This window comes from Lycium ferocissimum, chromosome 10 (genome assembly GCF_029784015.1).
Source record: "Lycium ferocissimum isolate CSIRO_LF1 chromosome 10, AGI_CSIRO_Lferr_CH_V1, whole genome shotgun sequence".
NCBI lineage: Eukaryota > Viridiplantae > Streptophyta > Magnoliopsida > Solanales > Solanaceae > Lycium > Lycium ferocissimum.
Window position 1 is genome coordinate 15,680,993 of NC_081351.1, and position 16,994 is coordinate 15,697,986.

Consider the following 16,994-nt stretch of genomic DNA (forward strand, 5'->3'; position numbering starts at 1 on the left):
ATATCAGCATGCCCCAACGTCTAGTAATCTGTTGAAGTCGAAGTTGGTGAAACCAAACTTCTCTACAATTGTTTTTATCATGAAACACGAGTAGAAAAGTTTCAAAAACGTCCAACAAAGAAATAAATATTAAATAAAAAAATTGATTTCACTAAATTCTCTACAATTGTTTTTATCATGAAACATATCATGAAACACGAGTAGAAAAGTTTCAAAAACGTCCAACAAAGAAATAAATATTAAATAAAAAAATTGATTTCACCAAATTCTCTACAATTGTTTTTATCATGAAACACGAGTAGAAAAGTTTCAAAAACGTCCAACAAAGAAATAAATATTAAATAAAAAAATAGATTTTCTTAAGCTTGTTATCTCTAAGTTTTCAAACCAGTAATTCAGTGAAGCAAGTAATTTATCAATAATTTAGTAAAACCAGCAATTTACTAAAAACCAATAACTTTCAGCAATTTACGAAAATCAGTCTCTGTTTTTAAAATCAAAACCGTTAAAGACAGAAATTAGATGAAATACAAAATTTCCGAGCCTACAAGTTTCTTGTGTGTCCTTAAGAAATCTAATCCCCTCACAGTTGCCAAGGTTAATGGATTAATTTCTCTCAGGATAGAACGGAAAACTATTCTGCGATAGCGGCAATGCAAATTGTAGAACTTTAGCGAGCTCAAATGGGGGCAGCAAATCACAGCTTTGTATTTTTGCATATTCTCACCTTTTCCCAGATCTGTTTCTCTTTTCCTTGAGCAAACTTTGAGCTTCGTTATTATGATTTTCCTATTTTCATGTTTTCTAGAGTATAACGAATTACTAGATAGTAATTTATTAGAATCCCAGCTATGGGTATCAGAAGAACGAGTTGGCTTCCCAATTTTTTTTTTCCTGGTGTTCACTGTTCTCCAATGGAGGGACGTGGGCAGAGAAATAAATTTTAATTTAAGCCTTGCAAAAGTAATTTTTAATCTCCATCATTCCATCTAAACAAAAGAAATAAAAAAAAGTGTCCATTAGAAACAATGAACTGAAAAATACTACCTATAGCTTCTGATCTTCAAAAATTACTTCCACTAGTTAATTTGATCTTGTCACCACTTTCACCTTCTTAAAATATTAAATGATGAAAGCTTCTAAAGTTCTAGTCTGCAGAGTGTCGTTGGTGATGAAACAGAAGATGTAAACTATGGTTAAGTTATCTTTTTAACCAAGCAAATCTGGACAATTGATTCATAAGTGAGAAACTTGCAAGAAATCTAAGGAACTGGACCAAACAACGTACTCTCACTTTATGCCACCTCATTTATTTCTTGTCTCTACTTTCCCATATCCTCCCCACCCTCGCCGCCAACCCGCCCACATTGCAAGCTGTCAAGATAGATGTGATATGAAAAAACGACGACTGAGAGAACCAAGAATCAAATCGGAGAAGTAGAAAATGAGATGAATTAAGGATTTAAGGTGAAAAAAAATGTGAATTGTGTGTGTGTGAGAGAGAGATAGAGATGGATGAGAGTGAGACATAGGAGTAACTACTTTTTAGTTGTAGATATACTTTTTAGTTGACACATAGTACATATACTTTACTCTTTAATATAAAGTGCAAAATTGACCACCTTTCTCTACCAAGGGTATGTGTGAGCTAGTCACTTTATGAGCCGGTATTCAATTTTTAGACTGTTTGAAATGTTATAAAAATGTGAAAAAGGGTTAAAAAAATATTCCTCTACTTTGTTTTAATGGTTAAAAATATTTTACGAACTAATTTTGAGTCATTTATGCTCCTGCCGTTATGAAAGTTAACAAATATACCCTTCATTTGACGGAAATCTCCAAATTGATTCAAATCACCCGATTTGACAAAAAATAACACATTCTCCTATTTTACTGCCCCGACCAACCTCCTAAAATAACTCATTCTTCCTTCTCTCTCTTATTTTCTCCTACAATTCTCAAGCCGTCGATTCCATTAATTATAACCAGAAGGAAGATTAAGAAGTTGTTTTTGAAACCAGATAAATTTCATCTTTGTCAAACATCTATAATTTATAAACTTGTTATTCATTATATGAATAGAAATTCTGTTCAAGCTCTTCCCTTAGAAAGGAAAGCAAAGAAAGACGGAAACAGATGACAGTCATTTTGGAAACAACCAGTGCATACCTTTAAATAGTTAGTACTGCAGAGCAACCAACTAAGCAGATAAATAAAGCGCTATAAATAGAGCACTAACTTATCACTAACCTATGATTTGAAGTAATGGCTAAAAGAGTTGACCCCATTACCTAACTAATTTCAACATAATTAGGACTCCTAAGATGACTTAACTGAAACATAAAAATTGTAGCTCTTAAAACATGACACTAACTTTTGAATCAGTCAACGGCTAAAGAGAAAGTAAGTCTCCATCGACGGGCTTCATAGCTGGAGGAGAAAATATGAGAGAGAAAGAAGAATGGGTTATTTTAGGAGGTGGGTCGGGCTGGTAAAATAGGAGAATGTGTTATGTAAGGGTGTTCATGGTTTGGTTTGGGTCGGTTATTGATTAAAACCATAACCAAACCAATTTAGTCGGTTTTTAAATGTCAAAAACCATAACCAAACCAAACCAAATAATAACCATTGGTTTGGTTATTGTCGGTTTGGTTCTGTTTGATTTGATTTTTCGGTTTATGACTAGCAGCCATGAGACTTATCGGTAAAACATTAAAAAGTTGAAAAAGACATGTCTTTTTTTTTTTTTGTTCAAACGATAACTTTTATTTATAGTTTAAGGTGAAACATACATCATAGAAACATTTTCACTATTAGTGATAGTGTAGTACTCAAGTTACAGTGGGAGTAAATGGTTAAAGCAACAACTCCCCCATTACATTAAGTAACATTCTTTCATCTAGAAATCACGGGTCTTAAACAATCATGTGAAATAAGTAGACCAAAATCAAATCAATGATTAAAAGGTATAAAATATTTATAATTATTTATGAAAAACTACTATTAGACATATAAATAATTATAAAATTTATGTATATAATTTATCGGTTTGGTTCGGTTATTTATTCGGTTATTTTTTAATAGAACCATAACCAAACCAAATATTATCGGTTTTTAAAATTTAAAACCAAACCAAACTAAATGTCGGTTTTTTTATTCGGTTTGGTTAAATTTTCGGTTTGGTTTTGGTTTTAACCAAAACCGTGATCAGCCCTAGTGTTATGTTTTATGAAATCGGGTTATTTGAATTAATTTGGGGATTTTCGTCAAATGAAGGATATATTTGTTAACTTTCGTAACGTTAGGGGCATAAATGACCCAGAATTAGTTTGAAGGATATTTTTAGCCAGTAAAACGAAGTAGGGGGATATTTTTGATCCTTTTCCCTATAAAAAAGGCCACTTCTCGTAGAAGTTGGATCCCAATGTACCTCTTACATATTTGAAATTTGAATGTACGTAACACAAGGAAATTGCCTCATTGTCTCTGTAACTTACAGCAAAAGGTGCTTCAGCTGCTTAGTGCCTTCTTTGTTCTATGCAAATTGTTATTGGGCTTTGATGCCTCATTCATCTGATTATATATTCTGTAAATGGATCAACTCAATGTATATATTATTTGATAAATGTGTAAGCAAGAACCTCTTCAAGTCATTTTCTCAGTTTATTACAGGCGGAATGTATTTGGACTTTATAAAACATGAACACTAGAAAAAACATCTCTTTTAACATTGACTAAAACAGGACATGATATAACCTTACTGGTTTTAGCTGTTCAGCATTATTGGTTCCAAACAATTCAACATTATTTGGTAATCTAGAGGCTGTTTGAATGAGCTTAAAAAAAAGCAGCTGATTTAAGCTAAGCCAAACGGGCCAACTTATTTTTTTGGGCTTATTTCAAGCACAAAATGGCTTATAAGTTGGCCAGCCAAACACTAAAAAAAGCTGAAAACAGCTTATAACCTGTTTTCAGCAACTTATAAGCTAAGCCAAACGGGCTCTTAATTATAAGTTATTCTTCCAGAAGGAGGTTGTATACAAGAACTTATATGTACATCACATCGCCGTTTATCTTAAATTCCCCGGATAGAAGTTCCTCAAAACGATTAGCAGAGATCTGATCCTCGAATGGTGGTTGAAACATATTGCTAAAACCGCGATTTATGTCATTCCCATAGGTAACTTCATTCATCACTAGTGGACCATATTGCCCGAAAGCATCTTCGAACACTGAATCGTTGCATCCAAAGTTATTCTTAGAACAATCTTGATTGCTTGTGTTCTTGAAATCTTGATCATTAAACTGATCTAACGAGAACCACTCGGAAAATAATACTTTGGGTAAATTGCTTTTCCAATTTTCTCTTGGAAAGTCAACATGTGACGCGGATTGATCCGTATCTGCTAATAATGAACCTTCTATGTGGTCGAATGACTCGAGATCATTTGAATTTTGGGAAGCCAATTTCATGGAAGAAGGTGAAGATTCTTCATTTCCTATATGTGGCCTTTTTGTATATTCAGCTGTAGCATGTCCTTCATTTTCGGCCATTTTAGCAACTTTCTTCTTTAGATAAGAGTGCCAGTGGTTCTTTATCTCATTATCAGTCCTTCCAGGCAAATTCTGTGCTATTTGAGACCACCTGTGGATGTACAGCTAGCCTTCATTAGAGACTTTACAGTATATGAATAACTACCATATTCCTTGAAATTGACATAAGTAGTCGTCCACCAAACTACCAGTCAGCAAATGTATATTATACATAAAATATACATTTGTGATACATAAAAGCGTATTTTTTGTATATTTAGCTAGATTTTTTGTACATTTAGCTAGCGAATGTAATTATTTTTGGCCGACCGGCCAAATGTGAAACCAGCCCATTTATTAAATCAACTCATATTGACCGGCTCAAGTTTAGCTCATCTAAAAATTGGGTTGGTTTGGGCTAAGTATGTAAACCAAATTGGCCAATGAAAATTTTTCAAAAGAAGGAATCTTGACATAATCTGGTGTCTTATGAACTCCAAGAAATGGGAGGTATTGTGATAAAACATTATCCAGTTACATTCACTTGTCACGAAAATTTTACAGTCACTATTTGGAAAAAGTCTAATGCTGTAGTTTTTATCAATTGCAGCCAAGTAGGTAGATTATTATCAAATAATGAGGCATATATACCAGAAGTCAACTTACAAGAATCATTTATCAAGTACAGTAGCTGTATGATCCTTATTTAATATAACAAGGGCGCCTGTTGAAGCTGCTAATGTCTTAAAACTCTACAAGTGTTACTAGACATGAGCTTTAAATTATGTGCGCTCTCCAAATTTATATATTATTCGCACCACCAAAATAATTTGACGTATAATAAGTTACTTTTCATAGCAAGTTTAATATGATAATTTAAAAATTAACAATTTGTTATAAACGATTAGTATAAAAATTGTTTGGGCTATCAGTATATATGACTTAAAACCAAATTAAAGGACCAAAGTTTCTTACTTGTTGCCTAACATGCCATGAAGGGTCAAGATTGTCTCTTCCTCTTCAGTGCTAAATGTCCCTCTCTTTAAGCCTGGCCTTAAATAATTAATCCACCTCAATCTGCAACTTTTGCCAGTCCTTTGCAACCCTAAAAATTAAGAACAATATAATATTAATAGAAACATCAAATATGCATGTCAACGATAATTTAGAGTTGGTTTTAATTGATAAATAACTTTTTCTATATTTATATGTGTGGAATTTCTCCGTCATAACAGAAATTCTATTATTTGTTGACTTCTGTTGTGATCCTATAAACTATTCCCAAGTAGTGCGTCAAAGATAACGAACTCGGCAGAGATGTACCTTTGTCATAAGCTGAAGTCTTTCTGTTTTTAGTTTTATTTTTTCCTTTTCAATAATTTTAAGAAAATAAAGACGTTCAAAGCTGTATAGGTAATCATATGTATATCTTTATTCTTTTTAACATTCACGCGTAAGTTAGGAGTTGGTATACTTCTTCTCTTATGTTTCAAGTGACACTCATTTTTTTTAGTCTTATTCGAAATGTTTTTATCTTCGAAAATAATACTATTATTTTAAACTTCTCATTTTACTCTAAATACATGCTTTTTATAGCTACAAAAATGTCATGACATATAATCTAAGATTACAAGTTTCAACAGTATTCCTTAGTTTTCTTTCTTTAAGCTCTCACAGTCAAACACGGCCACAGAATCAAATGGAACTGAAGTATCTGATTAGGATAATTTGTTTATTCTTGAATGAAATCACTAGTGAAATGAAGCATTAAAATTAAGCAAAGGGCAACCAATGATGCAGATTTTAATATCAACATGGATGTCATAAAACAACCTTGTTTCTTTTTCTTACCAATGTGAAAAAGCTAAATACAACTAACTTACCAATGATGACTATCTTGGTACGTATCATTATGAAAAAAAAAAATGAAATTAGCTACGAACTTTGTCGTTAAGTGGTTTGTAGCTAATATAATTTGTTGATAATTTGTCACTAAACCATCGCTAAATAAGACTAGCGACGAATTGTATTCTTTAGCTACAAAATTTGTCCGTCGATCACTACTTCCTAATTTTTTAGTAGTGTTATCAAAAGTAGAAAAGTTATTTGGCGAAAAATCCTTACACTAACTAATAAGAGGTGAAGATTAAAATTCTGGCAGGAGTAATAGTGTGTGACATTTCAAGAAAATTTGCAGAATATGTAGTAAAATTTAGCTAACCAGCATTGATTGGCAAGGAGCTCCAGCAGCCATGACCATTCTTGAGTATGTAGTCTTTAAGCTTTTGGTCTTCATATGGAGACCATAATCCCCTCTTATGAGTTTGCTTAATTGGCTTGTCCACTTGCTTATTGCACTCCATTTTCAAACAAATGAGAATCAGAGAAAATCAGTGGTAAAGCTACAGTGTCAGCTACAGGTTCAAAAACAATATATATATGTTTCACAAACTTGTAAGGAAAAAAGACATGACTTTTATGTATTTGTAGAGAGAGATGGGACAAAGAAGACTTGATGGTGAGGTTATATTAGCCGACCAGGTATTTAAAGGCAGGATTAGTTGAGACTAATTACTTAGTTTTAAAAATAAACCAAACAAATAAAGTTAAAAAGGCACTATTTGTTCCTGCACAACTCCAGTAATTCCTCGACCGACATGGATAAATAGGTGAAAATGAAACATTAGAAGTTACTGTACAAAATTTTTGTCATCTAATTGACTCTAACAATATACTCCTCCGCACCATTTAATTGATTCTATTTCGACTCTTACTCAGAGAAAGCGATCAAACAATTCCCAATCTTGATCTTTGCAAATCAAATCATCCATATAATATATAAAAAGAAACTTAGATATTTGAGATCTTTGGGGAGAAATAGATATTTGATCATTTACAAACTTTTTTTTAGTTTTATGACCTTTTTACAAGAAATCTTCATTTTTTACACATAAGATATTTGAAAAAAACACATAAGAGATCTGAAAAAGTCATTTTCTTCTATTCAAATTGTAAGAGGCCAAGAGATCTTATTTTTTCAAGAAAATGTTTTGAATAATTAGCGACGTTGACTTGTAGTACTTTTCTTGTAATTTTTAAATATATAAATTTTATTTAAAAAAAGAATCTATATCCAAATTCATAGTCAAAATTAAATATTATAATCCTCTTACTCCAAATCTTTTTACATAAATTGAAATTGAGGGGGTATGTACTTATATATGCGTGGTATGTACTTATATATGCGTAATTAATAGAATAATTATCCATTTAGGAGAATTTTAATGAACTAGAACCAATAGAGAGAAAAACAAATAGTATCCATTCTTGTGTCATTCAGCAGGCCTAAACCTACTTGACAGACACCACTAACGGTTTCTGGAGGCTTGTCTAGTACATATATGTTTCAACTCATGTTTCTAATTCTTGAAAAGATAACATTCCCTCATTTTCATTTATTTTACTGTGTAGGAAGTAATTTAAGAAAGAAATATAGATTTTTAAAACTTCTTATTTAAATCAACGTCAGATATTGTATGACCATAAATCATCTTTTTAAAGATATATGAGAAATTTAAAGTTAAATTGTTTTAAGTATAGAACGGTAACATTCTTTTTAGACAGAAAAGAATGAGTAGTCTAATGATTTTCTAGAGTATCAGTGAGTTTTAACATGTGATATGTTGTATATTTAGTTCGCTATATCAATAATTAATGCTTATAGTAATAGAAATGACAGAATACTTGCCCCTAACTCCTCCTAAATTCGTAGGCCGACTACAAGCCGGCCTTTCCTTATCCCGTTTTTTATTAAGATTGCCGCCCGTTTGATGTCAAAAGCCTTGTCCTTATTTGGTCCAAATCTACGTACAACGGACATGCTTTGTACTTAGCTTTTCTATAATCGACCTCCTGGCAAACAAACAATAATTGGTCCCAAGCCAAGCTCACAAGTCAATACCCTCCATATACTTGAGGTCTTTAACATTTATAATCGTCCTACCCCTCAAAAGAAACGTATGGTAAAAGAAGGCGTGCCCTCGAAAGGTTGATTGGTAGTTGTATTTATATATGCTTTAAAAAGAAAAACCCAAGTTTTAGAGGACATCATTTTGCCGAGAGAATCACAATAGGAGAAGATATATATCATCTCATCCCCAACTCGTGGAACGAGATATATTCGGGAAAAGCTAAAGGTAAACGATCTTCAAATGGCCAATGGCTAAATTCCATAACATCCTAGAAAGGTCCTCTCACCCTAAATCCCAAGATTCCATCCATGATACTCGTGCTCGCGCGTTTCATATCCCGCATCCTTGCTTTGGCACTCTTATAATATGCCATAGAGCATCTAATATGATCGAGCCCTTCTTGGTGGTGCACGTCGCCGCGCACGACCGACACCGCCGCGGCCCGACGCCGCCGGGGCGCGGCATGGGCGACAACGCTCGCGCGCGCGCACGACCCCTGTAATTTATCTGCGCGTCTGCGCACACCACACTCGCTTGGCCCTCCCGGGCGCGCGCGGGGGTTATGGGCGCCAAGGCACAACGAGCGACCCGTAATGTATATGTTGTATATTTAGTTCGCTATATCAATAATTAATGCTTATAGTAATAGAAATGACAGAATACTTGCCCCTAAATTTGGCGCGTTTTATTAAGATTCCCTTAAACCTTATTTGGTCCAAATTACGCCTTTGTACTTAGCTTTTCTATAATCGACCTCCTCAAACAATAATTGGTCCTAATTACCCTCCATATACTTGACTTTTTTATAATCGTTACCCCCTCAAAAGAAACATGGTAAAAGAAGGAAAGATTGGTAATTGTATTTTAATGGAGGAACAGAGAAGATATATATGGAAGTAGATTAAAAGAAAAAGCGTTGGAATGGCTAAATATAAAAGGAAATGATATTTCATATTCTTTTGCACATCAGATTAATATGATATGGCTGTTATTTTACGCTCTCACGCGCACACCAAACATCATTTGAAATCACTTGGATTATAGAAAAGCCAAGTACAGAAGGGTAATTAGGACCAATTATTGTTTGAGGGATAAAGATTATAAAAAAAGCCAAACACCAAAGGTAATTAGGATCATACATAGTTTAAAGGGGACTTAAATAAAACTCGCCAAATTTAGGAGAATTTTTGGGTATTCTGTCCAACGGAAATTTATCAATTGTAACTGCTTGAGTGGATAACTATTTTTTACCTCATGAATACATAGATCTTAAACTTTTCTTGAATTACCTGGTCACCAAATTAAAATAAAACAAAAGGACTTGGTATGCCCCCAGTGGTTCTGTAACTACTCTCTATATCTGGTACTCGGTTCTGTAAACCACTTCATATATTTATTTTATTTTCTTCCCTTCCCTCCTTTCTTCTGCCTTTCCTTCAAGTAAAATTAAAGAATCACCCGTGTTGAATAAATCTTAACCTAATCATATCTTAAAGTTGTTAACTTAATTGATCTTCATCATTTTATGAAGCTTCTCCGTTAATGAAAACACCTACTACAGACAGTATACTTACAACTCGTTGAGTTGAACAAATAAAAATAATTTGTCAATGTTTATTGATTTATAGCACCGGTCTTCTTTTGTTCTAAAAAACAATTCAAAAGGAAACCTTTATTTGACTGGTTCTAGATAGCAATATTATAATGAGTTGGAAATATGAATTTAAGAGGTCCACGTGGTTTGCCTCATATAAAAATGATGCTTCGAATTCGTGTTAAATCCCAGTTGAGAAAATATAAAAGCTTTAAGATTTTTTGCAAAATAAATGCATTACAAGGCTTTCATGTCAACCCAGCTTTTTATTCGGCTAGGTAGGATAATCAAAATTCAAATGCATATCGTAATAGTTAATTATGTTTTCAAGCCCCCCTTCCATTTTCGTAACATATTGGCGTGGCCTAACTTTGTAGACGTTAACTTTTTTCAACATTCACGTACGTGAAAAGAAAAGAAAAATTCAAATTCTTCATCAGAAATTAAATTTTAATTTTGTTCTCACGACACATGGATTGATTAGAAAGATTAAAGTTGTAGTTTTTCTTCTCTCGGATATTTTGCAAGTCCAGAGTCAGGAAAATATTGGTGTTATGTTCACTAAGTCTAGAACTTCATGTGAGTTCTTCCAAGTCAAAGCTTGAAGTAGTTTAAAAAAAAACATTTTAGGGGGAGTCTGGAAAAATAAAGTTGATTCTATGAAAATATCGTATGTTTTTTGGAATGCTTCTAGAATGAACTATTATATATCCTGGATACTTATCACGAAGATATGTCTTGCGATTCTAGATTTTATTTTTTTTTTATTATAAATTTTTTGTCCGATTTCAGTACGCACTTTTCCACCCTGATTAATCCGTCTTCGCGCCACGTTAGGCCCATTAAAGGAGAAAACACTCCATATCAAGACTTTTTTCATTAGATTCTTGTTAAGTATCTAGAAGAAGAAAATGTTAACAAGGATTTTCTTGTGTAGCTAGAATTATATCTACAACTATCCATAGAGAAATATAAATAGGGAGGGCAATCAATGAAAATATTTTATTAGCCCAGGAGATCCTAAATGACATCAAGATGCCTAACATAGGGAAGAATGTTGTTATAAAGCTTGACATGACCAAAGCTTATGACAGAGTATCTTGTCACACCTCTGCTAGGCCTTGAAGAAAATGGGCTTCTATGATGAATGGGTTAGTCTCATCCATAGGTTCATTACTAACAATTAGTACACTATGATTGTTAATGGGGAAAAACATGGTTTCTTCCAGTCCGGAAGAGGTCTAAGGCAAGGAGACCCCCTATCCCACTCTTTGTTCATCCTCAGTGCTGACTCTTGTCCCAAATGCTCAACAAGCTTCAGAATTCTCCTGGTCACAAAGGACTCTTTATGAACAATAATGGGCCCCAAATCAACCATCTTACTTTTTACTGATGATACTATTCTCTTCTGTAATGGGAGCAAGAAGTCTATGAGGAAAGTTATGAATACTTTAAAGGAATATGAACTTATCTCTGGACAACTGATAAACAAAAGCTAAAGTAACTTTTCTATGGATGATAACACTGATGCTGGCAGCATAGTTAGAGTTCAACAAGCCATATGTTTGAGCCATCATTCTTTTCCTATTACTTACTTGGGTTGTCCTCTCATTGTAGGAAGAAAGAAACTGGAACACTTCTCCGGAATCATTGACAAGATCATCAACAGAATCAGAGGATGGTACACCAAGCTACAATCTACAGGAGGAAGAGTAGTGCTAATTAGACATGTTCTATTGGTTTTGCCTATCCACCTTCTATCAGCAGTACATCCTCTTAAAGGAACTTTGGAAACCATTGAGAAATACATGGCCAGGTTTTTCTGGTCAGGACAAGACAGTAGAGGCAAGCATCACTGGGTATCATGAGAGAATCTTTGCTTTCCATATCAAGGAGGCACAAACTTTAGGAGGCTCGAAGACACTTGCGAAGCTTTCAAAGCCAACCAGTGGTGGAACCTCAGAAATTCCAAATCTCTTTGGAGTGAATTCATAAAAGCCAAATATTTTTGGGATAATCATCCTACTACAACATAATGGAACAAAGGGAACCCACATTGCTGGAGAGAAATATGTGATATAAGGAAATAAGCAAATGACTATATATATACTCTTGAAGGTGGGAAAAGGGGACATCTCCTTTTGGTATGACAATTGATCTGGTCACTGCTCATGGAAATATACACCAATGAGAGTATAAATCATATCCTTCTTAATGAAGTCTTCATTAATGGAATATGGGAGTGGGATAGGCTAGAGACTCAAACTGATGATAACCTCAAAAATAGCATCATGGATATCCATCTCATTCTGATACTCAAAAGAATGACAAGGCTGTTTGGACCCAACTAATGATGGAAAATTCACAGTGGGATATTCTTGGAGCTTATTCAGACAGAAAATGAGTCAGAGGAGCATGAGGGCAATATTTGGCAGAAGGCTGTCCCTTTTAAAATGTCCTTCATCACATGGAGAGCAATACACAACAATCTTGCTACAGATGACAAAGTTGCTAGACTAGGCATTAATGTTAATTCAACTTGTAGTTTTTGTGACACTGCCAACCAAACACTGGACTTGGAGACTGCTAAACATCTATTTTATTATGGGGAGCATGCAGAAGGATTTGGCACATATTTGCAGGATCTCTTGGGATTGGATTTAGAAACATTTCTTAATTCTACTTAACAGGTGGAACCACAAAGATACCGACCCTATTACTGCATGCATTCTCAAAAACCTCCCACCAATTATATATTGGGAGATATGGAGAACTAGATGCAGTAATAAGCATGGAGCAGAAAAACCATCTGTTTACAAATCAAAGTCTAACATTATTTTCTCTATTTTTTGCAGATGCTAAGGAACAAATTCAGAAGCTTCAATTTTGAAAATAGCTGGTCAAGCATATGCCAAGCTTCTGAAGGTGCTAGCTTTCAAAGGATCAGCACCCCTATCAGATGGTTAAAACCGCCAATGGACCAGCTTAAATTAAACACTGATGAAAACTTTGTAAATGGACATTGTGGAGGTGGTGGCATCATTCAAGGTCACTAAGGAAACATCCTTCATGCATAAATCATTGATTTTGGTCTAGGAAATATCAACATGGCAGAAACAAAAGCTATGCTTTATGGGCTTAACTGGTGTACTATCAATGGATACTATCAAGTAATAGGGGAAACTGATTCCCTTCTGTTATACTCCATTTTAACCAGGTTAAATTAGAGTATAACATATTAGTGATTCCTAAATTAATTAACCAATTTAAGGAGTCACCACCTAATTAATTTAGAGGTGAATTGGGACACACATCAATTACTTAATATTAACTCCGTTTAAAATCTACTAAACCTAAGATTCTAGATAAGGGTTCAATTAATCTAAAGGGAAGGTGTTAAGCATTCTTTAAGATCCGTATTAAAACGGTTAACCGACCGGACTTAAATCGATTAAAGAAGGAATTTTCAACTAATAAATTATAAGTGATAAATACTTGAAACAGTTAGCTTTTCCATAAGACCAAAGTTTCAAAGGCAAAGCTTAACTTATAAAACAGGAGTTAACAAAAAGGAGTTTGAAGCAACTTAAGTTAATATCGTCTTAACTTAAAATAAAGCTCAAAATGCATGAAAATGTTCAAGGAAAAATTAAAATGAACCAAAAGACTTATTTTGGTTTTGAAAAATCTGATTTTTGTACTTAAAAAAAAAAAAACACTTATGAATAAGTCATTTTGTTTGGATCAAAATGTTAGTTTATCGAATAGGGAGGCTTATAGGATTTAATTCTCGATTCAAACTACTCCATTAAATCCTAGGCATTAAGTAGCAAAAGGTGATCTAAACTAAAACATATAACCGTAACTAATTCATCCCAAGAATCACAGAGAAGTAGGGGGGCGGGGAAGACATTTCCACTAATTTGGTATCTTGTACATAGCCAGAACAATGAAATAGTAACTCAAAGAGAATGACTCCAGGTTCATGCTTGGAAAGAGTCTCGCATTGAGACTCCGATAATGCTCCTATTTGGTACACATGCAAAATAAAGAAAATAAGAAGAGTCGGTGGTTAGCAAAGATGTTTAGTATTTGACAGTGTGTGTATATATATATATATATATATATATATATATATATATATAAATTAGTAAATTTATTCGCGCTTAACGCGGTCCTAAATATCCTTATTAAATTTATATATATTTTAAAGATTCTTTTAAATTTTCAAATTCGGAAAAAATTAGAGTTCTAGTTTTAATCCATTTTATTATTAACACATAATTTTTTTTCATTTACTCTCCCAAGGCTTGGTTCTTAGAGATAATAATATCAATCAAAAAAGAAAAAAAAGATTCCTTAAATTAGCACCATCTAGTATCACCTATTATATATTTTCATGTTGTAGTAGTAATGTTCTTTCTTGTTTCATTTCCCACAGTAATACTACTTTACATCAATAGAAAGTTATATGAACAGTTGTTTGCAGCTTATATTAGTTTTACTCTAAAGTAGCATTGTTACTTTTTTTTTCATTCTCTATTGTCATAATACATTTCATAGTTTTAAGAATGTTGTTTAAGTATTTGTCTGCGAGATTTATTTTTGATAAATCATATATTCATTAATCTAGGGACTTTTTCTCCTATTTAAATTTCAGTAATGAGTAAAAAATAATTAAAGAAAAAAAAAACATATTAAATCACATACTTATAGCATTGAACCTCTTACTGAGAACATTGACCTGAAACAAAAAACATAAGAGATCAAAATCCCAAAAAGTTACAACCCTTTAAGTACAAAATAAAGATATTTAATAAAAGGAAAAACTGGAACAATAACAATTCAAATTAGAATAGTAATAAACCACCAATAAGGAATATGCAAGTTTAAAATAGTAAAAATTGAAATTTTAATTTGTACAATAACATCAATAAAGAAAAAATAGGAGAAGCATGCAAAAAAAGAGAAAAAAGATCAGATAAATAGGAATGCCGGTCAATGTTATATTTTCATTTTGAAAACATAGCTCACAATGTTACATATCTATATACTGCATCTAAAATAACCTAAAGAGGAAGAAGTGGGTATATTATTACCCTGAAAATACATTTCATAATCGAAACGATGATCTGGTGGCACAAGTCTTCATGTAAGTTTTTGTCTCTTTGAATCTCTTTGTAACAACTCTCACACTTACAGGTAGGCAGTGGGTTTTCATCATTCAAAAATCTTGGAAAGTTATAGGTCGCTCCTCTTCTCGGTAAAGTATTGTGGAAGAAAAATAGAAAATTGCAAAAAAAGAAAAGCCAATTTGGTTCAACATATGTAGCATCAATGTGAAAATATGACGAAGCATTCTTGAAAAACTAAATAAGTATACAGTTACAACCTTATTACAAAATTACAATGTAATATGAAGTTGTAAATATTCGAATATAAAAATGATACGAAATTAAAGACCAAACATGCCGTTCATGTTTACCTTGCATACGACATCTCTATTATGATATTCTTGTACACCAATTACAAATTATAGTGCATAACTTCTACTCCAAAAAGAGTTCTGAAGGAACAACAACGGGTACAACGGGTAAATAATACTCACCATTTTAACCGGCCATTTTTTCCTTAAAAAATCCAACCTCACTCACTATTAACTTCATGCCCGAAGAACAGGGCCAAGTGATAAAAAATAAAAATAAAAATTGTGCTCTTATCAATGTCTCACTCTGCACGGTCCTTAAAAACACAATAAAACAACAACAACAACAACAACAACAAAAAGAGTACTGACGACATCCAGTTATTGACCAAAGATCTCATTTTTTGAGTTAAAATTAGCATTATATGGATTTGATACGTTATAGTTTTTTAGGTGCACCAAAAATATTAATGAGAGGAATTAATGAAATAAATGCTATTGGATATTCGGACTGTGGGGAAGGGAATTCAAAATTATTTAAGTTTGCAAGATCACTCTTTTGCCCTCATTTATTTAGCAGGAGAAAATGAAAAGTTAGAAGTTTTAGCAAATGAAGAGTTGTTGGAAAAAGAAAGGTCTTGTGGTTCATTTTACAAAGATAAGGGTAAAAGCTCGTGTACGCTGGAAAATTGATGAAGCTTGGGCTGATTAAAAAAATTCGTTACTGGCTTTATTGCAACGGTTTATGTATTTTGTTATTGCTACGTGGAGTTTAATGCTGTATTAATTTATGAGGCTTTTGTTAATCAATTTAATTAGTAGATTATATACAAAATTGAAGGAAAAAAATGCAAAAATGCCAAAAAAAAGGAGATAAAAGATAAATGTCAATTGAGGCCATAGAGAGGTGCCACATAGGATTGTTTATGCCTAGCTTTATATTATATATAGATATACAAGAAAGAAATGCACACAATTAATGGAGAAGCTCACCATCATAATATATTAACATGTATAGCCAAATAAAACAACAAAGGGGCATAGCTGGAATCATTTATAATCTCAAGTAACATATCACGTTGGCACATATATGTATTAATTAGAAATCTGGAAGTTTATATGATTTTTCCTATCCAGACATGTTTCAATAAGCACCAAAATATGTTTTTCTAAAAATGTAGTTTAGTTTAAGGAAAGAAAAAATGAAAATAAGTACTACTCCATTAAAAGAGATGCACGTAGTAATTAATTATAAGGATTGATAAATAAACACCACCAGTGAATTTAAATGTCTTAATATTAAAACGGAACTACCTTTATAAAGTCAACACTTAAAGAAACATATTCTTTCTCTAATTACTAGATGTCACTAGTCCTGAATCTAATAACAAAAAGTAATAAAGAGTTAAAATACATAGGATTATTTAGTACAACTTCAGACATGTTTTTTTTTTTGACCCGTAGCCATGAG

General features: G+C 32.9%; 1 protein-coding gene across 1 annotated transcript; it reads right to left on the bottom strand.

The window, feature by feature from the left end:
- Positions 1-3,851: 3,851 nt before the first annotated feature.
- Positions 3,852-7,061, bottom strand: LOC132035124 (transcription factor MYB10-like). The gene is made up of 3 exons (XM_059425430.1): positions 6,755-7,061; positions 5,509-5,638; positions 3,852-4,645 (listed from the first exon to the last, which is right to left on the bottom strand). Exons 1-3 carry the CDS (start codon positions 6,894-6,896, stop codon positions 4,048-4,050), a joined length of 870 nt encoding a protein of 289 aa, XP_059281413.1. The 5' UTR covers positions 6,897-7,061; the 3' UTR covers positions 3,852-4,047.
- Between the last annotated feature and the right edge of the window lie 9,933 nt (positions 7,062-16,994).

Excerpts from the sequence above, each read along its gene's own strand:
- LOC132035124 (XM_059425430.1), bottom strand. The coding sequence starts at position 6,896 with ATGGAGTGCAATAAGCAAGTGGACAAGCCAATTAAGCAAACTCATAAG. Across the intron at positions 5,639-6,754 it reads CTCCTTGCCAATCAATGCTG|GGTTGCAAAGGACTGGCAAA; the intron begins GTTAGCTAAATT and ends CTTAATTTTTAG. Across the intron at positions 4,646-5,508 it reads CATGGCATGTTAGGCAACAA|GTGGTCTCAAATAGCACAGA; the intron begins GTAAGAAACTTT and ends GTACATCCACAG.